The 26047-nt window shown below is 39.7% G+C and overlaps 1 protein-coding gene across 1 annotated transcript in view; it reads left to right on the top strand.

The window, feature by feature from the left end:
• Positions 1-26047, top strand: part of SCRIB (scribble planar cell polarity protein) — a 110960-nt gene that overhangs the window by 46974 nt on the left and 37939 nt on the right. Inside the window, exons 12-23 of the mRNA XM_072413217.1 lie at positions 307-434; positions 1142-1261; positions 2260-2436; positions 3522-3875; positions 7819-7881; positions 14560-14649; positions 15495-15572; positions 16608-16928; positions 18809-18889; positions 23123-23389; positions 24208-24318; positions 25178-25354. Of these exons, the coding sequence (XP_072269318.1) occupies positions 307-434; positions 1142-1261; positions 2260-2436; positions 3522-3875; positions 7819-7881; positions 14560-14649; positions 15495-15572; positions 16608-16928; positions 18809-18889; positions 23123-23389; positions 24208-24318; positions 25178-25354 (1967 nt within the window). The remainder of the gene's footprint in view (positions 1-306; positions 435-1141; positions 1262-2259; positions 2437-3521; positions 3876-7818; positions 7882-14559; positions 14650-15494; positions 15573-16607; positions 16929-18808; positions 18890-23122; positions 23390-24207; positions 24319-25177; positions 25355-26047) is intronic.

The raw sequence follows: 26047 nt of genomic DNA, 5'->3' as shown, positions 1-26047 counted from the left end.
CTTACCGCTTTCATTTCAAAATCAAGGTCCGATTTTTTTTTCCAACTTTTATAAAGGTTTATTACTTTGCTACTGCCAGTAATGTTCTGATTGATTTAATTTTAACATCAATCAAGTTTTATTTAGACGCAAAGCTGTGTTAAATTTATTACACTGTGCATTGTTTGTCATTGGAATTGTGATTTGGAACATTTATCAAGTATTGTGCTATGGGCCCAGGCACTTTTTATTGGGGTAATAGGCCCAGCTCATTATCATTGAAGTAGTTTATCCAGCAAGTGCATGACACATTTCATGTGATTTCAGAGAGCCCACTTCAAAACAGTATGGATGACAGCTGGATAGATGGAAACCTCAACCGTGTCAGTGTCATCCAATTTCAAGATGAGCCCAAAGCCGAAGAGGAAGATGATGAAGCTGCAGCAGAGAGGAGGGTAAATATTTTTTTTTTTTGTTTTCCTAAAGTTGCAGTTTACTTTATGAGTGTTTTATATTAGACCTAATTAATCCTATTGTTAATGAGTCTGATTTTGTCTGGGAGACTTTCAGTGTAGCTGCAGAACTGGAGCCTTTGTTACTGGAGATCACATAGATATGCCCCTCGTTCACCTATAAGCATTATTCAAACAATGTTTTTAAAATATTTTGCAAAAAAAATCTGTAATCATGCCTATTATACGCATAATTGACTCCTACCCTCCATTGTTTGTATCTACACAAATTATTTTTGAGGAGGTTACAATTTTTTTCTACTTGACGCAAATATATGTAAGTAGCACATAACATTATCTATCGATACATATCTGTGTGTGTATGTATGTATGTGTGATTAAAATATTTATAATTTATACAACAATGAGACAATGTACATGTTGTATTGTAATTCTTTTATGTTATTTGTAGATATGTTTTAAAAAAGTTATGGTAATAATGATTTTTTATATCATTTTTAATGTAAAAAAAGTATAAAGTTTTTTTCTGCTTTTTAGTGCCTAAAAAGTCCCCTTACGTTTTCTTTGGTTCTTTTGCGATATAAATTATTACCTGAGATGTGGCACATTTAATATATGGTAAAAGTAGTTATAAACTTTACCTTATTATATATAGATAATTGATTGGGTGCTTTTACTACATTTTTCAGGGTCTGCAGAGAAGAGCCACGCCACACCCTAGTGAACTGAAGGTGATGAAGAAGGGGATTGAGGAACGTAGGAACGAGCAGTTTACCACCAAGCCGGACACAGCATCCCCCAGTGATGAGGTAAGTTTGAGATTGTAAAATTGCAGCAAAAATTTATAATAAAACTGCAGAATATGTTTCACTATTTTTTTAACAGATTTTTGTGTTTTTTATTATTAAATTTATTAAATATTGGACATATTTTGGTTATGCCTAAGAATTATATCCTACAGTGTAAAAAAAATTTCCATGCAAAAAATTTTTAACCCTTTTTACATGGAAATATGGACAGAATTAGAACGCTAGTGGGGTTAAAGTAAACTAACAACTATATAGTAGGCTTGTACCTGCCCAGTGGTCTCCCAGCAGAAGGGGGACCAGCTGAAGTTTGAAAAATAAAAAAACCTTAAAATAAAACTGTGATCTAGGACAAAATTGAATTTTTTTTCTTAAAGTAGAGCAGGCACAAAAGTGTTCACGTATATTCCTTATTAGCCACGCTGAATGTAAGTCCACTTTGTGTACACCAAATGCCTTTTCAAATCTAGATATTACGTTTTTTTAATATTACACAGTATTTATACAGCACGGACATATTACTTAGCGCTTTACAAAGTCTATAGTCATGTGACTAGCTGTTCCTCAATGGGGCTCACAATCTAATGTCCCACCATGGTCTTTAATACAGTGTAAAGCCAATTTTGGGGGGAGGCCAATTCACCTAACTGCTTGTTTTTGTAATGTGGGGGGAAGCCGGAGTAGCCAGAGGAAACCCACACAAACACAGGGAGAACCTGCAAAGTCTTTGCAGATCGTGTCCGGCCCGAGATTTCATCCTGGGACCCAGCATTTGAAAGGCGGGAGTGCTAACCACTGAGCCACCATGCTGCCCAACCGACTACAGGTTTTTATTACAGGTCTTTATTACAGGAAGTTCCAAGGAAACATTTTAGGCTTTATTACTGCACAAATTTGGGGAAAATACACAAAACACAAATGATAGTATACTTTTCTTCCACTCTGGCAAATGCTATTCTAACAATATATTGTGGTTGTTAAAGTGTCACCTGTCCCCTCAGGAGAAGCGTCTCAGCGGTGATTCCACACAGAGTGGCGAGTCTCATCGCAGTGGCAGCACTGTGTCTGCTGGATACAATGAGGAACATCAGAATATGATGAGGGAGAAAGCGAATGAGCCAGAACCTGAAGAGGAGGCGGACAATCCAGCAGATGAGATGGAGGTGGAGTACGTGGAGGTAACATTGAAAAAACAATATATATCATTATAATAAAAATAATATGAACTCAAGTTAATAAAAGCTGAAGTTCAGATCTCCTTTCAGTTGTACAGGCTCATATTCTCTTATTAAAATTACTTTTACAGTGTGCAGTAGTAGCTGCAGAAAGTTTGATAGAGCCAACCTCATTTTCTGGCAGGAGGACACCCAGCATTTTCTAGCCTTTTCCACTCCTGCAATATGGTTTATGACCTTCTTCATGTATTGGATTTCAGTTGTTTCATTCATGTTGGCTCAGCATTACATGTGGGTGTTACTTAGGGCTGTTTTGCATGCAAAACATTTTGATATTTGCTTAAGTCAGCATTATGGGCCAGCTAATTACATCAGAGCTGATGGATCTTCAGTGAGGTACTGAGGCAGGGTGCTGTGATGTTTTCAGGAAGCAATTTGCAGGATGCTGCTGATCTCCTAAACCAGTGGTCCCCAACCTTTCTGACAGCAGGGTCCGGTAACATAGATTAAATTTTGCACGGTATATGCACAGTTTACACTACTACTCTGCTATTCTCAGCAGTTTGGCCTCCTGTCAGCGCACTAGCTGACAATAGCAGAGCAGTGTAAGCAAGCTGGTGTGCTGTCAGGTGGCAGGCTGCTGGGAATGGCAGAGAAGTGTAAGTCTTACATACACTGCTCTGCCATTCTCAGCAGCTTCTTTGTAAACAGTGTGAGGAGAGCCACCTGTGCTTCCGCTGGTTGCACTCCTACTGTCACACTGTCACTAGCTTTAGAGCAGTGTAAGGAGGGCCACCGGTGCCACCTCTGCCAGCGCTTCTGCCTCCTGTCATTTGCGGCCCCCAACTTGCCAGGCACGGACTGGCACTGTGATCTGCCTGGAATGCATAGCAACTTTAATTACTAAAAATTGAAACCGCCTTTTATCTCTTGGGAAAATAAAAAATCTCATATTTTAAACTGTTGAATTAGCTACTAGAATATATCAATAATAGTTTTTTCTGTACCATACCTATTAGTCACCAAGCATTGACCATTGATGTCTCTGATTAGGGTTCTGCTCAGCCATCTTGTTCTGTTTTTGGCAGCACACGGTACACTTTGCAGAAGAGACTCTAGTGCATTGTGACACTGAAGAGGATGAGTATGATGAAGATAGGGGATCTCCAGAAAAGAAGCGTCTGATTCGTAAGGACACACCACACTACAAGAAACACTCAAAGATCACAAAACTGCCAAATACAGAAGCCGTGGTGGCTTTACTGCAGGGACAGGCTCCCTGTGGACTCACGGAGGTTGAGGATGGACACGCTCAGGGATATATGAGGTGCTCACAAGAGGATGAGGATGATGATGCAGACGCAGGGGAAGAGGCTGAAGAGGAGAAAGATTGGGAGCCAGAGACAAGAGAGGAAAGGCATAGCACACAGCAAAATGTCAAGGTACAATATTTCTGATTTCTTTTCACACTTTATGGCCACATAGATGGAGGGGGTGAGGATTGCCCTGTAATGGACACGAAGATAGGTACAACATTTTCAATGGCTGCAGTAATTATGCTCAGCATGTGTAGGAAACTTAGTGCACATTGTATGTCCTGAATCCCAGGCTCACGTCAGTTGAACTATTTCCCAGAACTCCCTTCTCCTATGCTTGCCTGGTATTGTCTAACCTCTAGCTCTGATTTGTCAGTTCTCCCATATGTACCTGTTGTCCTATTATTTCCCAGGATTCCCTGTTGTACATATAGGGACTACTGCACTTTGTACAAATGAATTCTTTTCTTTTTGTTAAAATTTTAAAATTGCCCAGGTTGACTGCAATCATTGCAGATGCTAAAGGCAGTGGCATTAAATATATACCTGCTATCTGTCATAGCTCTAACTGAACCTGGTCACAAGGGGGCTGCATGGCAATGAATGTGTTTCCTGTATGATAAAGGGGCACACAGATCTTTAGTCAGCACAACAATCCCCTAATTTTTATTGCTGTATAAATGTACAAACCATCCCGTCTGGTCGCCCTTACCCCACAGCTTTGCTGTCCTTTCCCTTGATATACCCAGCATGCGGTGTGCTGCGCTTTAACCACTCCAACAATGAAAGAATTCCACTAAACAGATTGCCATGTTGTCTACGGTGCTGCTTTGCTTTTTGCTTTTTCAGGAACGGATGCATCTCACCAAATGTTATTGTCAAAATTTAATCCTGCTGCTTTTTTTTAAACATTTCATCTCTGGTGGGGCCTCTGAACACAAAAATAATGCAGTTCTGTGTGTGAAAGTCAAAATTAAAGAACAACTCCAGATGCAGAAATACAGATATTAGTTTGTGCCACAAATTAACACATTTATCTGATCTCCTTGCAATGTGAGAGCTGCTAATGTATGTCAATCCCTGCAGCTTCTTAAAGTGTATGTAAACCCCAATGATGCATAAATGATTATATTATATATTAATGCATCTTATATACTTTCTCTTGATTCTGAGAAATATCTCATGACAATTTCCCATGCAATCGGCCTGTTTTGAATGGAATTGGTTATATTGTTGCACACCTTACCTCTGTTATGAAGATTAAGAAGAAGAAAAAAAGAATTCTGTAATATACTAATACATTTCCTATCCTCTGATGACAATATTGGCCCTCCATGCAGTGTAGCATTGTCCCCCTAGGACACCCCTAAAAATAAATGCAGCCATTACGTCTAAGGTCTCATAAGCTGCAACACATAACATTTTATTACTGGGTATAGATACACTTTAAGCAATGATTGACATACAGAGCTGGAACAGCCTCATTGCATCAGTTGAAGTGTTTTTGTTCTCCGTACAGCCCAGATGTGCTGTTACATTCTAAAGAGGACCTGGCTGGATATATGATAAAATGTGTTAAGTCCAAGGACCATGTCACACAGGGTCATTTCTTTAACGTAAGGGAAATCCCCACTATATGTAATTGCACTTTTGTAGCTCAGCCACTCACACTAGGCTACGCACATGTCAGATGATTCTTGTCCAATTATCGCCTCAGGGCTAGTATCAGATGAGAATCTGCCGTGTGTACTGCGGCTGCCCAGTATCGTTCATGGATCTGTCCTGGCGGAACCACGAACAACTGTAATGCAAGTGAGGTGGAGAGAGCACAGCGGGGTGCCACTACGGTGCTCTCCCCCCTCCCCTCTACATAGAGCAGAATGGTGCTGAATGTACAACGTTTGCTCATGCATCTTTCAGTCTTCTATTGTGAAATCCTTTCGAACGACAAAAGTCTAACTGTGTACATAGCCTTAGTTTTGGTCAGGATATCCAGTGACAGTAGTTCTTTATTCACCTTTTGTGGCAATAAATTGCTGGTAGAGATTACATCACCAGCGACATAAGAAATATGATGATAAGAAATAACATTAGTGAGTAATCTCTACTACAAAATTACCTGTGTGATATCATTCTAAATGAGGCATGATTTATTTATTTTCAGTCAAGGGGGATCTTCCCTTTAAAGAGATCCACGCTGATGGAGTTTATGCAAGAATATAAATATTTTATTATCAGGGTTTATTTCCTCCGAGACTTAGTCTACGTACACATGTCGGAAGAGAATCTGACTTGTGTACAGCGCTCGTCCATCGTTCTTGGATCTGTCCTGGCGCATCCATGAATGAGAAACAATTGTATTGAAAGTAAAGGTGGGAGAGCGCACCAGGGTGCTGCTCCGTTTCCTCCCTCCCCTCTTCATAGAGCAGAACAGCACTGTACGTACAGCGCTCGTTCATGCGTCTTTTGTCACCGTAAAGGATCGTGAAAGATCCTTTCCAACGACAATTATTGCAACCTTACTTTTCAGCTTGAGAAATCCCAAAAAACCCAATAGGTTCTGAGATTTTAGTTTTAATAGGCATTTGTGAAGAAAATATCATTTGTTGTGCTTACTACAACTCAGGTGAGGCTTGCTGATGTGAAGCAGGATCCTCTTGGGGTAGAAAGAAAGAAAATGAAAACGCAAGACCACACGCCAGATTTTCTCAACCTTTTTTAACATGAGGGAGCCCTTAAAATTACTCCCAGGCCCATAAAGAACCTCTTTCATAATTACTATATCCACAGATCACAGTATATTAGTGTGGTGGTCAGTGGGAAGAATTCCTCCCTTAGAATGTCACCTTTACAGATAGCCAAAAAGATCATTGGTGTCACTTATACTGATCTGAGAGGTGCAAATTGCTCAAGGAACCTCTAGAGGAACACTGGTTGAGAAACACTGCCTCTGCCCCTGGTTGAGAAACACTGAGACAGATCTCAATTCCAAAGTAGTTTTACCAAACTATTCTAGGATCACATCACAACAACCAACATGATTCTAAAGCTAGTACACTACCCTAAATCCAGGGTTGTAACAAAATTAACAAAACAAAAAAAAAGTAACCAAACCATGGTGTTTGCAGAACACCTACAGTTTTCTTTCCTGCCCCCGTTAGCCGGGTGCACCGCACGGCTGTATTTGGGTGTTAAAAAAAAAAAAAAAAGTTGGGGCACAGTACAGGGGCCACCAGCCAGCTTAAAAAAAAGTTTTGGGGAGAATATTAACCCAATACTTACCTTTACCTCAACCTTCCAGTACAATCCAAGTTAGGACATGAATAAGGTTTACAACATTTTTTTTCCTTTTTAATGCTACTTGGGCTCTCCTTTTTGGTCTGAGATTCCCTTTGTAAACTGGTTTTAGCTTGAGAGGCAAGGTTCAGAGATCATTTGAAGTCTGATAGTTGCTGCTTTATCATTTGGGGTCAGGCACTGCAATATTTTCCCCAGATTTATTTTTTTGTGTAGGAAGAAGCTGTAGGAAGAAGGTGGGTGGTATTCCTTGTATTGTGACCCAACTTTTCAGCAACCACCCAAAATCAGCCAGGTGGGTACTATAAAAGTGCAGGGTGGTGCGCCTAGCAAAAAGGGGCTGGGGAGAACACTGAAGTTAAATGGAATGTCAAACTTTACTCTGATACTTAAGCTGAAGTGTCATACTCAAAGTATTAAAGGAGTCAGTCCATTTTTTAATAAGAGAGCCGTTCCAATCTTTTCAAACTGATTGTTCAAATTCTCGCATACATCCAGCAATGACCGGTATTCACTAAAATGGTCATGTTATGTGGCTCCTATGCATATTGGAGTTCTTCTTTAAGCCAATCATCTGGTCTAACAGTAACTGTGCAGAATGATGATGATGATGTCTAGTATGTTGCCGCAGAGGAGACACAACAAAGGTGGGTCATTGGTTTTGGGTGTTTTTTTTTTAATTTCGTTAATTTTTTTTGCTCCACTAATCCGCATGCCTGTCTCTTTCTCCTTCTCTGTCTTCATCTTTCTCTGCTGGATTCCCTTCTAACAGGGTGTGTCGTTTGATCAAGTGAATAATCTTCTGATTGAGCCTGCAAGGATAGAGGAGGAAGAGGTGTGTACCGCAGCTTGGCGCTCTCTGTTCCCCCTCTGCCTCTCCGCCTTCCCTTCATCCTTACCTGAAATCACTCAGCCAATCAAGCGCACTGCTTTCCCCGCAGCTCCACGATTTCCCGGTGACGGTTGTTCCTCATGTCTATCCTTCGCTATCACAATGGATTGTAGCTGCCAGAAATTTAGTTTTTATGAGACATGAAAATGTTTTCTATTAAGCTTTTGTAGAACGGCACCCAAAACATTTGATGGGCTCAGATAAATATTTCTCTCTGTGTTGGTCCAAAATTTACCCTGAAACCTTCATCTACCCCCACTGCTCCTTACAGATCATTAATATAATTTTTTTTTTAGCTAGAGTTCCACTTAGAGTCATTTCCAAAACATTATGCTGGAGAGTCGAAACACATTACAGTTTTTTTTTAAAAATATTTTATAAAGGAATTTAAAAAAATCAGGACACAGACAAGATTCGTGGAGCTGCCAGTGTTATTAATAATATTAATAAACAGGATTTATATAGGCAACATATTACGCAGGGCTGTACATTAAATAGGGGTTGCAAATGACAGACAGATACAATGCAAAATGTCACAGAAGGAGGAGAGGACCCTGCCCAGAAGAGCTTACAATCTAGGAGGTGGGGGAAGTATCAAACAATAGGACAGGTATATGGAGCGCTGGGTAAGTAGTGAGGATTTGGGATACAAAAGAAGGCGGGTAGGTGAGGTTGAAGCATTGGGTTTTGAGGGCTCTTTTAAATGTGCAGAAAGTAGGAGCAAGCCGAATAGGAGGAGGAAGACCATTCCGGAGAGTCGGGCCAGGTCTGGAAAAGACTTGGAGCCACGCGTGTGATGAGGTTATGAGTGAGGAAGTCATTAGTAGGTCATTGGAGGAACAAAGAGAGTTGCTAAGGGAATATTTATCTATCAGGTCAGAAAGGTAAGTGGGACAAGAGCTTTGGAGGGATTTGAAGGCAAAGCACAGGAGCTTGATTTTCAATCTAAGGTGAAATGGAAGCCAATGAAGCGAACTACAAAGAGAGGCAGCAGAAGAGGAGTGGTGGGAAGACTGTGTATGGGGTAGGTAGGTGGGAAGGCAGGCTGTGTATGGGGTAGGTAGGTGGGAAGGTAGGCTATGTATGGGGTAGGTAGGTAGGTGGGATCGATGGATGAGTCTGGCTGCAGCATTCATAATGGATTGTAAAGGAGAGAGTTGGCATAGTGGAATACCACAGAGGAGGAGGTTGTTGGAACAAGTTTTTAGGTGTTGGCTCTGGGCTGTCATACTGCCCTTCATCCCTGCTTATTCACTGAACAATTTTGAGCATATACTTGTTAGGCTGGATTATTGCATTGGAGCACTGACTTATCAGGTACCGGATTTGAACAGTCTTGGAGCTAACACTTTTATAAACAAGTCACCAGTGGCAGCTCCCCTATGTCTGTCCGAATACCAGGGCTGTGAAGAGAGTACAAAAACCCTTTGACTCCAAATCCTCATTTTATGGTACCAGGGACTCTTCTAGGTTAAATATGCTGATGTATGCTAATGTCTTACGTTGATTAAAACACAACGTACACAGCATTTCATCCCTGGCAAAGCATCGTCGTTGTAAAGCTATATAAAGACGGGGAAGAACTCATGGCCAGGAAGCTGACAACCTATTGACCAGCCTGTAATTGCCAGCATGTAAACCCAGTAAAGTTTATGCCTAAATTTTAAACTAAAAACACAAAAACTAAGTTTTATTTATTGACTATAAATTTTTAGGTACTTGAAGATATATTGAAGATCAGGAACAACATGATCAAAAATATAAACTACAGTACTGGCTGCATTAAAACAATCTAATAAAAAAACAGAATAAATGTTAATTAAACATGATGCTGTAATATAGATGGTAATTAAAATTGGAGTGCAGACTGGTGTTTTAAGCTGGCATGCGGTGATAACACCTCTGCTTTCTCACAACACTGAGTGCAGGGACGTATAGATGTAGAATGTAATCCTATAACCCGTATTGAATTATATCAACACTGAGCAAACATTTGATAATCCTATCAAATAAAGTTTTTCAAGAGCTAAGTAGAATCCAGGTACAAAGATGTATAAATGTTAGGCCGCAGAATGCCTCAGATGAGCTTCATACAAGTTAGCCTCCCTAGTGCTCTAATTCCGTCCAAATTTCGTTACAGTTAGGCATAACTCACCGAAATATGTCCAATATTTATTAAGTTTAAAAATAAACTTTAAATAAACACAAAAATCTGTTAAAAATAAAAAAAAAATAGTTAAACATGTAAGTGTACAGTAGCATGTGTGTGTGTGAATATATATATATATATATATATATATATATATATATATTTCTTTGTATTAGACTCAATACAGCTGTTTTGTATTGAATCCAATACAAAATTATTTGAATTTCCTGCCGATCCTCTCGTCTGCACCAACACATGCACCGACGTCACCAGGAAACCCCGGGTATCGTCTCTGCATTGTGGGGCTGAAGATCAAAAAAGACGGACATGTCCCCAGGACCTGCGGGGACCAGCAGGATGCTGGGGGACTACAACGAAGCAAGGTAAGTGGGTTTTTTTTTTTTAGGTTAAAGCTACCTCAAGTGTGACTCAGGATTACCGCTATTTGCAGGTAAAATCCACGCCGAGTTACACTCGGGAACATGGCTAGGGTGGTTAAAGAAAGAATACCCAAGGATAAATTTGCCACATCCCATTACACATATGAATGGAGGATGCAGTGTTAAACCCAGAATTTTTTTAAAACCAGCTAGTAAGAAATTGTTGGTGGGTGGCAGCCCCTGTTTTGTGACTCAACTCTTTAGTAACCACCCAAAAAGTTCCAGGTGATTACTGAAACGTGCCGGCGGGGTGCCTTGCTAAATGGGCCTGGGACAACACTGGGATAGATACACTTCTGTAATAATTTAGGATATTTAGGACATGCATCTTCAAAGAATAAATAATACAATTTTAAAACACCAAAATGTTATTATACAAACATCATTTAAAAAAAAAACCATATCATCAATACTATAGTAATTAATTTTAATTTTAATAAAGTTTAATTTTAAACTTAATTTTCCACCTAATGAGGTTATTTTGTAACATAACGTGCTATCAGTCACATACCAATTTCTATCTATATACATCATTAATCCCCAATTTGTACAAAGACCTCCTTATGTTATTTTCCTCTTAATAATATCATAACCTAATTTTATTCTTAATGCATTTCACGGATAAACCGTTTCAACCGGAGTTTACAGATGGAGATGACTGTGCTAAAAATACAAAATCTCATATCTGAATCTGATTCCATATTAGATTATATCTGTTTATGAATGTAAACAGTATCCTATCGTATGTAAAATAGTAAATGCACTTACTTTTATTAAAACTGATGGCCCTTCAGCCAGAAGGCTGCATTACCTGTTTCAGATATATAAAAAAAAAAGGACAGGAAGGGAAATTCTAACCTCTTCCAAGGAAGGGAAATCCTAACCTTTTCCACAAACACCAAGAATGCAGATTGTAGTATTGCACAATCCCCCCCAATAACTTTAAGATGGGTGGGAAGAAGCTGTAGGCCGGTGTCAGTCCCCTGTATTGTGACCCAACTTTTTTTAAACCGCTCAAAAACAGCTGGGTTGTTACCAAAAAGTGCTGGGTGGTGTGCTCGGCTAAAAGTGGCTGGGGAGAACACTGGTATTGTATGGTTTATCTTCAAAAAGATCCTTTCAGTCTATACCAATTACACCAATTATTAATTGAGTCGAGTGCTATTAGTTCAGAGAAAGAAACAAATAAACTCTGCTTCACACAACTTACTTTATATCACATCCTAATAATCACATATATACTAGTTCAGAGAAAACCATTGAAGCACAGTGTTCTCCCCAGCCCCTTTTAGCTGGGTGTACCACCTGGCAATTTCCAGTAACCACCCGGCTGTTTTTGGATGGTTACTGAAGAGTCGGCTCACAATGCAGAGGCCAGCACCCGCCTAGAATTTCTTGCAACCCAGCTTAAAAAAATTTCTGTGTTGAACACTGAAGCATTTGAGGATGCATGCCTTAAAAATCTAAATTAATACAGAAGTCTATCTGTACTCTAAGAGCTCCATACTATTGTAAGCTCCGCTATGGGTGTCATAAATACAGCAACTACTTTATCATGGCTGTTATTATGACACTTTTACATACGGAGTCCTTTCGCAAAAACTTACATTTAATAGGAGTCGGAGTCAGTACATTTTTTGCATACTCTGACTCCAGATATCCCCCAAATTGCCCCTACTCCACAGCCCTGCTTAAATATGCCTTCTACATATATGAGAGTAGACATGGCTGACTTGATTTAAAAGTATTTTTTTTCAAACCATGCAGCTGGTGCCTGATCTGCACTCTTGTTTTTAGGTCATGGACCCTCTGTGATGAAACTGGGATGCATTATCAGTGACAGCTACTATAATAAATCAGTTGTCCAATTGACCTTTCTGTATTGTAGTCAGGATTGGCCAGATCTGCTCACCTTGGAGTTAGAACACTCTTTATTTGTGAAAAAAAAAGACCTATTTACTTTTTTTTACATCTATGTGTTGTGTTCCTCCAACTACTTAGGAGGAGATGACAGTTGCACAATTTTTTGGCTAGACTGGGCATTGGCCAGACTAACCTGGGTGACTGATTTGAAGGTCAACATGAAATGGAAATGTTTTCACAAATGATCTAATCGCCCTTTTTTCTTTTCCACTGCTTCATTGCAAATAAGCAATTTGCAATGAAGAAATTTGAACCCCCCCCCCCCACAAACTTGGGGTTCAAATTTCTCAATCGATCACTCGAAAAACAACGGGCTATTCGATCGAATTGCTGCCGAATTGGACACTCGGCTATTCGACCAACACTAGGTATAAGATATACTGTGTTTCTTTAGGTCTAACCAATAAATAAAGCAGCTCTACCTAATGTGTTAAAGGAACTATAAAATATTAAAAAACAGGATTTATAAAGCGCCAACATATTACGCAGCGCTGTACATTAAAGTGGGGTTGACATTGGCAGACGGATACAATACAGACCCGTGAAATTAAAGGTAAGTGGATATTTTTTTTAAGTTTAGTTCCGCTTTAAAGCGAACTTAAAACCTGGAAAAACAAAAAAACACCAGGAGGTAGTACTATTTTTGTCAAATACCTAACTCCCTGGCCCCTGGTGGCTTTTTGTTTCTGCTCTTAACTACGGCGCAACATTATGTGCCGTGCAGCTTAGAGATCGGCTGTGTGTGCAGCGTTGCCTACCGCCGAGGTTAATGTAACTCGTGCGCATGAACAGGATCACCATCTCCATAAATTTTGATAAGCTGGGTGGGAAGCAATTATAGGCGGGTGGCAGCCCTGGTATTGTGACCCAACTCTTCAGTAACCACTCAAAAACCAAAACTGGGTGGTTACTGAAAAGTTCCAGGTGGTGCACCCGGCTAAAAGGGTCTCGGAGATAACTGCAATACTAATCTAGGGTGCAGCAATATTCTTAGCAATATCAATCTTCTATGAACTTTGGTGCCAGGCAATAAAGAAGCATGTCTACAGGTTGGCACAGATAATCTGTGATAGGGTTTTTGTGTATGTGCACAAAAGGCCACACCTCAGTATTGTTGGCCATGGGTTTTCCTGACATTGGTTAGGGTGTCAGATTTTGGGTCGGTTGATGAACATTCAGCTGTGCCTTCCCTAATAATAAAAATAGACCTGACTTTCCTCAGACCTTTTTAAGATGATGCATTAAATGGACCATAATATTGCTGGTAAAGTCATGGTTGGTGACCTAAGCAAGCTTCCCATCGCATTACTAAATGAACCACGGGCAGTGTTATAAACCAAGCACCTGAAACTGCATCCAGGTATGCAGTATTCTCTCTAAAATCATTTAAGCTGGGTGGGAAGAGGCTTAAGGTGGGTGATGGCCCCTCTATTATGACCCAAAGTGCCAGGCAGTGCACCCAGCTAAGACAGACTGGGGAGAACACCTCTATGTCCGCTTAACAAAACAAAGTTTTGGTTCCAGTATGCAGGAGTAACGGTGCTGGTCTTAGGCACAGAGAAGTGCAGGTTGGGTATTTTTGGGCATATTTCGGATAATTTCACAGTTGCATTAAGCCAGAACTTTCACACTTTCTAGGCTTCATTTTTTTTGCATTCCTATAGACTTACATATGGACCGTCAAAAGCCCATCAACACATACCTCTATTGTGTCCCAAAAGGGAGTTCTAACCAATATTTTTTGCTGATGGGTCTACATGGGTCCCAGCAAATGGTTGGCCATTAAGGAATCTCTGCTGGTCTTTGTACCTCTAAACTTTTGTAGTAGGTTCCCAATAAATATTGGTTGGCTTTATATTTTGTATTTGCAGGGACCTGTATGTGTGACACTCTCCAGCTGTTCTGTCCCTGTGTTCTGACACCATAGATACATATGTGTATATAGCCCTGAGTGCATGTTTTGTGGAGGGCAGGGTGTATATTCTAGTTGTGATTGGTTCATCGTCATTTTCAAGGGTTTGGCAATAGTGATTGAATGTGATTCCCCATCTCTCTTTCACGCCCTTACTTATGCCACTCATTCTAATGTGACATGTGCTCTTTTTTCAGCTTACCCTCACCATTCTGCGACAGACTGGGGGTCTGGGCATCAGCATAGCGGGGGGCAAAGGCTCCACCCCCTACAAGGGAGATGATGAGGTGAGCAACCTAGTGAGCGGGTGGGCACCTAATTTACAGACTGTGTTCATGAAATCATAACACATGCCAGTCAGTATTCGGTTATATAGCCAGTTATATTTGAAAAGACAAATTTTTATATGAATGTACACTCCATATATAGAAATTGGGGTACATTAGGGTACTAGATGAACATTTTCAACATACCCTTAGACTACAAAAGATATATATAAGGTGGGTGTTCGCATTCAGCTTTAAGACTAGTATGGTAGCCCAGCTCTTATAGTTGTGTATAAAAAAAAATTTCCAAAGAGGAAAGAACAGCAGGGGATTTCGTATGGCTTAGTAGTTTATATGTGATTATTAGGAATAACAAAACAATTTGTTCAGATATTCAAAGCAGTCTAAATGAAAACTTGATACTATACAGAGAACAACTGCCAGAATTACTAAAGTGGTAAGTATAATTGAGGGTTAAACTGGATATTGGATTCCAACGCTTTTCGCCGGTTTAGGCTTCCTCAGAGGATTTGGGAGCGAACCAGTGTTTAGTATTAAGTCCTATTATCCAGTAGCCAATAGGGGTTTGAAATAAAGACACTTTATTGAATATATGTGTATGTATAACATATAAGTTATTTAGACTCATTTGAATATCTGTACAATTATTATTCCTAATTGTTACATACAAACTACTAGGCCATAAAAAAAATCCCTTGCTGTTCTTTCCTCTTTGCCCATTCTTTTTGATATACCCTTAGACTACACCTTTGTTATTAACCTTAGAAACATCAGATTTCCGGCACCCAATTTATTAATTAAAATATGCTTTCCTTTTAATTTGTATTCTTCCTATTCACTCGCAGGGGATTTTTATATCCAGGGTAGCAGAGGAAGGTCCAGCGGCTCGGGCCGGTGTGAGAGTTGGGGATAAACTTTTACAGGTAAGTTTGAAGGATTGCAAACACACAAGGAAGTTTTTAAAAGTTTGAGCAATTGTTAAAATAGCAAAGAATGGGGTTGTTTAATTTTTACTCATTTTCTACTTCATAATTTTTTTTTATTATTGGTCAAAGTAGACAATTTTCAAATAAATTTCCCTTATATCCCCCTGGCCTTTTACCATCATAGATCAAGCAATATCTGTGCTGAATATATTTCTCATCAATCAGAGCCCCCAGGGTTTGGAAATTCGACCCCAAAGATATTCAGAAATTAGCTCTTTGTTCACTGCACCCTGGTGAGATTGGTAAATAGAATTATATGATCCTCCTCTATCTGCAACTATGAACAATTAGAGACAAGCTATTGGTTCCCAGGAGCTGCAAGAAAGCTCCAGGACCAAGGTGGCATGGGGAAGGAGGAGTCCTTAAAACTACCATATAGAACTAATTCAGTGGCAGTACAGTTATAGGGATCTTTAAAGCCTGAGCTATGAGTATAATTTGATATCAAGTAAAATTATTGCCTGGTTTGGAGTAACCGTGTCCTTACCAGCTGTTACTATCAATAGGTCCAGTGCTGAAGTGGTGAAGTTTTTAAGTTATTGCAGAGTAAATTAGACCATAGCAGAAATATAAAAATTGCCCTGGTTCGTAAGGGGTATACAAGTGAAGTGTTTGAAGATACAATATGCCAACAGCCTTGCTGGGATGAGTAGTAGCAGAATAAGGTAGAATAAGGTTCCCTCTAGGCAACATCCATTGCAAGCCAGGACAATTGGGTCAAAAAATTTCTGGAGGAGAGTAGTAGAAACTGGCAGAATATAATGCCCACTTCCCTAATTTGGAATACTGTTTGAAATTCTAATAAACTGTACCCACATACCAGTTGTCATCTGCGTGCTCTTTTGACCAAACAGTAGAAAAAAGTAATTATGACAGATAAAAATATTTAATTTGCTTTTTTTTAGACAGAAATATAACCAAAATGAATTGCCAGTTTTATATTATTGATCCCAATGTCTGGTTCTCTTCCAGGTTAACGGTGTTGACCTCCATAATGCAGAACATCATACGGCAGTGGAGGCCCTGCGCAGTTCCGGAAGTTCTGTATCCATGACTGTGTTGCGAGAGAGAATGGTGGAACCCGAAAACCCAATCACAGTCACCCCTCTACGACCAGAGGATGATTACAACCCTCGAGAAAAGCGCATAATCATCCCCTTCCCAGAGGAAGAGGAGGACTCCTTGCAAAGTGCCAAGCAGCGAATCTCCACTTGTCTGATGCGTAATGACAAGGGTCTTGGATTCAGCATTGCAGGCGGTGTGGGGAGCACTCCGTATCGGGTTGGGGACACTGTGAGTACTTTGAACTAAGATTCTGTAAAATGCTGTTCTTTCCTAAAGGATGTCAGTGCACTTCTTTGTTTAAAGCAGAACTCCAGACAAAGATTAACAAGCCATGTTGATGGTGCTGTTAATGCTTTATAATAGGAGGGCGTACTTTACATACATATATATATATATATATATATATATATAATTGAAAAATGCCTGGTGGTGCACCCGGCTAAAAGGGGCTGGAGAGAACACTGTGTGTGTATATGTATTTATGTGTGTGTGTGTGTGTGTATGAACCCCTTACCCTCTAGTCTTCCTAGAAGCACATACCATTTTCAGAAAAGTGTCATGGCTGGGTCCTCTTCCCAGTATACATGCTAGCTTATACCCCATGTCATTCCTTTGCATGGTTTGTACTGTGAATGTAGACTAGCTATGGGAATGAATCAGGGCATAGTTTGTGTGTGCTGTATCCATAAAACATGGCTGCTGTTTTGCGCCGGGAAGGTTTGTATTTTCCCACATTTACATTACGCAGGAGGGGTTTAACAAAAGTACATAAATAGCCAAAACCATTTCAGTAGGGAAATGGGAAAGGGTTAAAAAGCTATGAAAAAAGACATCAAGTTAGAGAAATAAACATATCCCAGATAAAAAACCCTATAAGACATAGTTGATCCAGAGGAAAGCAAAAAAAACCCCGGTACAATTTGCTTCAACAGAGGATAAAAATTCCTTCCTGATTCCATGAGACAATCGGATGTTCCCTGGATCAGCAGTCTCGGTTATCTTTACTTAAGCCTTATTTCCCAGTTATATTCTGTGCTTCTAGATATCATGCAGATTTTTCTTATCAATCAATAGAACTTGCTGAAAGTGCTTTCGGAGGGAGCCGATTGCATATTTTCCCCCTTATAGTGAAGAATCCTTTCCTTATCCAGAGCTTAAACTTCTTTTCCTCCAGACGCAAAGAGCGCCCCCTTGTGCTTTGTAATGACCTTAAAGTGAATGTAAGGTCATTTTTTTTAACTTTGTATGTTTTAGGGACATTTCAAATCACTTCCTATCCTGGAGACACAGGAAGATGGAAGAAATGTTCTAAAATAAGAATACCTTCTTAGACCTCATGGAGAGTTTTTCCCTCACCACTTATGCTTAAAACAATACAATCATTATACATTTTCTCATTTTATTATCCAAGGTACAAATATGTGAGTGAATCTCAGTAGAGGAGAATAGGACAAAAAGTTGTGTGTTGTGGACTTTGTTGAAAGTTTACACTTGTATCAGTTTTTGAGATCATTTGGAATTCTTTTACAGGTAAATTTGACCTCAGTCTGACCTGTAGGAGTCTTTTGTGTTCCCATAGAAATGTATGGAAAAGCAAAAGCTGCTTGAAGCCACCAAAAGCCTGTTGACACTGACTGTTCCTCTGTTGTTTAGTTACTGATCTATCTGTTAGTAAACAGGAGCAGGTGGCCGCTTGAATATAGGAACTTGGGGCTGCTATCACAGCAAAGCTTATGTGCAGAAATGTTGGCAGGTGAATGTACAGACTTCATTTTGTGGTGCTCTCTGCACCTTTTCTATATCACTTCTGGGGTTCTAAATCTTTCTCTTGGTGTTGTACATCCCCTGCAGCTTCCTCATCTTCACAGCAATGTCACGTCTGTCTGCAGCATGGATTTAAATCTAGCAGAGGGAGGTTCCTGGGGCTGAAAATAGCTATTCCCTGTTATGTGATACCTTGGCCATTCTCTCAGACCTGGAATTGGGGTATTTTGGGAAGGCTGATGAGCATGGCTCCGTCCAGTCTCTGCACATAGAGTCATAGACCAGAAGCTGGCTGTATTTTGTCACCTCTAGTTTTATATAAACAGTGCCGTCTTTTATTCCAGGCTATATTCATCTCACGGATCGCAGAAGGCGGAGCCGCTCATCGTGACGGGGCCCTCAGAGTTGGAGACCGGGTCTTGTCTGTAAGTAGCCACTGCCGTTGTCTGCTAGTCCCAGCATACAGATGTGTAACACTTTCTCCCCTCTAGTAAAGCAGACAGGAAAGATACTTGGTAATGTGTTTTGTACTACTTTTGTTCCATTCTCTTTCTACTACTTTTATCTACCATTACGTGAACAATTAGCATTTCTCCATGCTTATTAATATTATACAGTATTAATACAGCTCTGACATATTACCCATTGCTGTACAAAGTCCATTGTTATGTCACTAACTGTCACTCAAAGGAGCTCACAATCTAATGTCCCCACCATAGTCATATGTCATTATTACAATCTAAGGTCACTTTTGGGGGGAAAACAATTAAACTAACTGCTTATTTTTTGAATGTGGGAGGAAAAACACGCAAACACAGGGAGAACCTGCAAACTCCATGCTGATAGAGTCCTGGCCCGAGATTCGAACCTGGGACCTTTCACCGCAAAGGCCAGACCTAACTACTGAGCCCACTCTGCTGCCGTCAATTAAGAAATATTACGCACAATTAAAAAAATCTAATACTAAATTAGGATAATCTCTTAACATTTGGAGAACTACAGCTGAATACATTTCAGTTCAAGGCCCTGAAATCTCAACATAAGCCCCCCACCCCATTTTTCCTTATCAGTTCTGTTAGTATACTAATATCAGATATTGTGTAGGATCTTTTAGTTTTTTATACCTTTTAGGCCAGTTCATTAAACCAAAAAATAAAGATATTAAAGGTGTAGGGTCAGGTGTAGCCTTTCAATTGCAATTAAATCCATATTAAAGCAACTAAATTGGTTTTAGCTGGCTTTGCAGAAATATAGCAATCTGGAGGATAGAAAACATGGTTGAGACGTGCAAGAATGAGCAGGCAGGCAGTGGGCAGAGCCATATATTTTATGTCACATAAAAAAAGTCTGCAATAGAAGCGGCATTTTAATCTCTTCTCAGTATACAGGGTCTCGGTTTAAGGTTGGCTACCTTTTATACAGCATACATTGAGGGTAACAATGTGTCAGCTTAATTCTTTGCCCATGCCAATTAATAAACTGTAATAATATAGCGCCAACATATTATGTGGTGCTGTATTTTAAATGGGGGTTGCAAATTACAGATATAAACAAATGCCAGTTCAAAAAAAAAAAGTCTCTCTCTACTTCTCTAATATGGGGAAACTTTTGAAATAACTTTTGAATCTCTTGGGAACCCCTTCCACTGTAACTATATCCACATCTCTCAGTACATTAGTGTGGTGGTCAGTGGGAAGAATACCTCTTACGTTGCTGACCAATTGGGAAGAATGTCACCCTTACAGACATCCAAAATGTGTGTGTGTATGTATGTGTGTATGTGTATATATATATATATATATATATATATATATATACACACACACACAGTGTTTAACCCAGATTATCACGCTACTTGTGATATATATATATATACGGATAAATATCACAAGTAGTGGACAGTGGCTTCCTTGGCAGCTCTAAATCTGGCCATCTGTGTTGAATTTGGTATCTGGTATCTATTGCTTGCTATCTTCTCTTCACATTTGGTGTTTGTGCTTGATAAAAGGGTTAACATGCAGTAATTGTGGCCGTAGGAAAACTTATTTCATTGGCCTTGTAAGAAGTCATTTTTAGCTTAGTCCTAAGTCTCTCCCTGGTCCTGTTATTTGGAGTCTCTAAATATAACCCTGACAGATATGTCTTGAGAGAGAACATTCAGGTCTCAGGGAATCTCCACTTATTATATATACATTACATATACATACATTGGCATAAACAGGCAGCGTTAACACAGGCAGGCGATCTATATAGAATGAATGGGGATACCGCTCATTTTGAATGAGCATGGCGGCTGCTCATCATAGCAGTCTGTCCTCTGCCTGGAAAATGCCCAGGGACCATTTGAGTAAACTTGGCCTAAGATATCCTCCTCCTGTGCCACTGTCTGAATCTGTCTTTCATTTGTAGCATACAGCGCTGTGCAGTATGTTGGTGTTATATAAATCTTTTTTAATTATAATAATAAGATATAAATAAAAAGAAAAAACTTTTACTCCCAAAGCTGTTCTTGTTTCAGTTTGCACATGTTGAATACTTTTGTATATGAAAATGTGCTTCAAACCCTTAAGCAGAAATAAACTCAAAATAAAAAAAAAATTACACTTTCCTTTATTCCCGGAGATCTGTCAGTCATTCAGGAGATTTCTTTTTGGGTCAGGAGATTTCTGTTTGGGTCCCGCATCATCCCGTATCCAGCTTTTTCTGCGCTGGGCGCCGACAGCCTCACTCTTCTCCTGGGTTCTTCATCCTACATCACCCAGTCTCGCACTGCACAGGTACAAGATCGGTTGACGTAGATGGGGAAAAAGATTGCTGATTGCAAGTGTGTGAGATGAGCAATTTTTTTTCCGTTAATAAAAGAGCTCCTTCTGTGCATGCCATGCCAGAGCATGCTAAGAAGGAGCAGCAAAGAGCTTTACCCTGATGTGTGATGTAGATATCGCGAGATGCTTTGCACTCCGCTTCTGTCTTGATCGCTGTGGCTATTAAAATAGAAAGGGAAGGTGCTGCAAACTTCTTTATTTTTTCAAATTTTATCTAAAAAAAAAAAAAAAAAAAGGTAATCTATCCTTTTATGTAAAGTAAAACTTTTGAGTTTAGGTACGCTTTAAAACAATACGTGCGTTGATGACCCTTAGAATAATGCTATTTTTGTATGTCCCACAATGTTATTAAAAATTTTTTTTTTATCAATCCCAAATTTTGCCAGGTGGTTACTGAAAAATTCCCGGGTGGTGCATCCGGCTAAAAGAGGTTGGGGAGAACACCGTCACTAACAACCTCACTACAGGCCATGATGCTTTTTAGAAATCATTTGGAACAGAAGATTGGCAAATAAAAGTAAAAATTAGAAAAGTTGCCATAGCTGGTATACCAAGGACCTGATTTATCGGTGGGAGGTTTTAAAGCACCAGCCCTGGATAGTTACTTTCTTCAACATAATCATTATACATATTAGATTACACCCTGTGAGATCCATGCGATGGGTTATTTATAAGAAGGTATCTGTGGGGTCTCCAGTCTATGGCCTAGGTATAATAATGTCAAGCAACGTGGAAGCGAATTGCTCTGTCTCCTTTAATGATTAGACTGCACAATTGTAACTTTGTCATAAAGTGAAAGACTACAGCAGATGCTGAAAATCCAGTTTTTAAATTTGAATACCTATGATTTTAATGCTACTTTTTACTGTTCACATTCAATCTATTAACATTTTTTTTCTCCTGAGCTTGCCTACCTTCTTTTCTCCCTCTACTAATATCTAATCTTGCCGCTGGACTTTCCTTTTCCTGTTTTGTCTCTCTCTTCTGGTGGAGGAATTCACTGTTCTTTTTGCCGTCTCGGTAACAGCATGTGTTAACCGTGTGATGGCCGGTGGTAAGAGCGTATACTGCCCGGTCAGCGCTGGCTTCTGTGTGCTCTATACCACCTCACTTGCTCCTATGGCTGCTGTGCAAAGCTTGTGCACCAAGGCTGCGCCAAAGCCTGCACTGATGATTGCCGATAAGGGGATACCTCCAGCATTTTATTTTATTTGCCCCGAAGTGTTCTTTTTCCAGCTCTCCTGCAAAACTAGGTGAAAATATTGACATCATCTTCATTATATGCTAACTGGTGTACTGTATCTATGGAGGAACAGCATTATCATAGGCTGCTTTCCTGATTTGGACTACAAACACTTCCTCTCCTCATCTCTATCACTTAGCGAGGAGGTGTTCTGTAATTCACAGATGATAGAATAAAAGGAATTTACATTTGAGTTTTAATTTTCCTGCACATGACATTACAAGGACAGGGACCTGCTGATTCCATTATAATATTTCTGATGGGATGAGCAGGTAATATCTGTGCTTGCAGAAAATGTACTTGAAAACAAATGCAGCCAGCACATGTAAGGACTGTTGGGCTGCAATATATTACTTTTTTGTTCTCTTATTTTAAATAACCTTTAATGTAGCATTGAAGCCTTTTGTGTAAGAACCTTTTTATGTAATTTCATTCACTTTTTATATTCTTTGTATAATAAACAATAGAATATATGCAGGCCTATATAGGCCTAAATCCAGCCCCTTTTTAATGGTGATTGCTATCCTCGGTGGGGCTTCTGATGGTAGGATTATGGAAAGGCATTGCTGACGCTCTGCACATTGTTCCAGATTAATGGCGTAGACATGACAGAAGCCAGGCATGATCAGGCAGTAGCGCTGCTTACCAGCACTTCCCCCACTATCACTCTGCTGGTGGAGAGAGAACCCGTCCAACCGGGGGCGCCAGCAGACCCAAGAACATCACCGTCCCTTCACAGAGCCCGACCACGCTCACCACCGCCACCCACAGAGAGCGAGAATGGGGAGGGAGAGGAAGATTTGACGTCGCCGAGAAATCACACCAGTTCCAAGATGGAAGATGAGTATCCTATAGAGGTAAGTGCTGCTGTATCTGTTAAAGGGGTCACCCTGTTCGTAATAGTGTTTCATAGAAGCTAAGGACTTCATCTGCCCATAGCCTTGCAGTATTCGGCCCACAAACTTAGTTCTAAGCTGGGTGAGAGGAAGCTTACCAAAAGAATGTATTTTCAGAACAAAGCTGAACAACCAGTAGTTAGAAATCTGGCAACCAGAGCCAAAATATTTTTAGAAATATTCAGTTGTCTAAAAGATCTTTAGCTGTCCTGCACCCTTCCCTTTGGTCTTGTACAGTTGTACCAGCTCCTCTCCATTACTGAAATTGCTTACTCTGATTTCATGGCACACAGTAAGCTTTTCATGGTTGGATTTTATAACACTTGGGCATTGCTTAGGCCGGTGTATAGGCAAATCTAGCCTGCCTACTTTAGGCTGACATTCACCCATCAAGGCATTTTGATATTTACAAACAACCAACCCAGACTTAGCATCAGAGCTGATCTGGGTCATCACAAGTAGTCCTCCCCCCTAAGTGCTATGATGTGCAAGAAGGAGTTGAGGTCTGTGCTAGGGAATTCACTAATCCATGTGAAGACACCTTTTCAAAGCAGGTTCAAAGGCAAGTTGCAATAATAAAAACTATATGGAAGTAAACATTTAAATATGTTTTAATTGCTAAGTTAGTGACAGGGTCCCTTTAAAATGTAATCATGTATACAAATCCTAAGATAAACCAAGCCTGATTCCCTCAATTCATTTTCATCTCTCGACTTTTTTTTCCCTCTAGAAATCTGAATAGTTAAAAATTGCATAATCAATGTTGTTCTTTTCTGTAGGAAATTGTCCTCATAAAGGCTGGGGGTCCTCTGGGCCTCAGCATTGTGGGGGGCAGTGACCACTCCAGCCATCCATTTGGGGTCCGAGAACCAGGAGTCTTCATCTCAAAGGTGAGTGACAGCATTATGGAGAGGTATATGTAGAGGGAGAAATACATACCCAAACCTCTGCTGTGCTTTTTTTGCTGCCTTTTTGGTTCCCCGCACTTTCTGTTCTGGTAATTTGGTCGGTGGGACAGGAAGTAATGGGAGGTCACTCTAGTAGGAATGAATACAAACCAAATAAAGAAAGGATACATTTGCCACATCCTATTAAATTATTAGACAAAAAAGAATCCAGTTCTGTATCAATTGAAGATTTTTTAGGCAAGCATCTTCAATGAAAAAATATCCACATAAAAAAAAGAACATAGTATCAACATTAATACCATATGATCAATTCTCCACCTAATGAGGTTTTTTTGTAACACAATATTTAATATAATGACAATTAATATCCGTATCATTAATCTATAAGATATGCAATGACCTCAGTGTATTTCTTTTCTCTCATCAGAGAATTATATTTTCTCAACGCGTTTCACGGATAAACCTCCTTCATCAGGAGTTGATATGTATATTTATAAATATGTACGTATGAATAATACGTATATATATTTATATATAATTTTTTTTTGTATATATTGTCATAACTTCATTATGTGGAGAATTAAGTGATTTTAATAAGTTTTTATAATATGTTAATAATGTTGATAATATGTTCTTTGAAAATGGTTTTGTAAAATAAAATTTTTTGGTGTTTTATATTTGGCGAAGGTGCAGTAGAAGCGAACTGGGAAATTTAGGGATCACCTAGGCTAATTAGTCTTTAATATGTCAACAAAAAATCCCTTCAACTTTGAGTGTGTTCGAAGTTAGCTGCAAATGTTCTGTCCTTGCAGTCTCTGACCTTTTGTGCTCTGTTTTCTAGGTGATTCCTCACGGTGTGGCTGCCCGTAGTGGGCTCAGTGTGGGTGACCGGATTTTAGAGGCAGCTGGGGTGGATCTGAGACATGCCACCCATCAGGAAGCTGTGAAGGCCCTGCTCACCCCTGACAAGGAGCTGAGGCTGCTGGTGAGAAGAGACCCTCCGCCCACAGGAATGCAGGTATGTCATCACCTTCATCACACTCTGCAATTACACACAGCATCATAATCTATTCTCTGCACAATTACAAGAAATTGATAGTCTGGTGTGAAATATTTATTTATGGAAATGTCCCTATTTATCCAGTCTTTTAGTTTTAGCTTTCACACTGCCAAATATATCCAGCTGGTCATTAGGAGGCAGTGACCTGGTCAGTGGGTGGCTTTGGAGTGTAAAGGTTAATGGGTGAATAACACTCAAAATAGAAGCGGCCATGTTGAGCAGTTGTAGGATGGGGATTTTCAAGGAGTCAGAGATCAGTCTGTTGGTTTACAAGATCTAATTTCAGCAAAGTTAAGCAATCAGTTTTTGGTTTCAGATTTCTGGACTGAGTGGCAAATGGTGAAAAGCAATAAAGTCCTGGCAGAGCTTCTAAACCTTCCAAGCCTTTCATCAAAAAATTAACCTTGGGAAAAATAAATTCTATTCCATATACAAACCTCAAATGCATCAGTATTTATGGGAGTACTAAATAACAACAATATTTAGTGGTTCCATAGGGGATAGGAAAAAACGATTTTAAATGTGAAAGGGATTCTGCTTGGCCATGTGGATAAAAATATATTAATCCAATGGCAGTCAAAGCAAATCTCTGCTCAGGATGGAAACTGGCATGGAACCAGCTGTGATGTTACATTAATGTGCAGTGATATT

Source organism: Pyxicephalus adspersus, chromosome 5 (genome assembly GCF_032062135.1).
Source record: "Pyxicephalus adspersus chromosome 5, UCB_Pads_2.0, whole genome shotgun sequence".
Classification (NCBI taxonomy): domain Eukaryota; kingdom Metazoa; phylum Chordata; class Amphibia; order Anura; family Pyxicephalidae; genus Pyxicephalus; species Pyxicephalus adspersus.
This window is presented reverse-complemented; position numbering and strand designations above follow the sequence as displayed.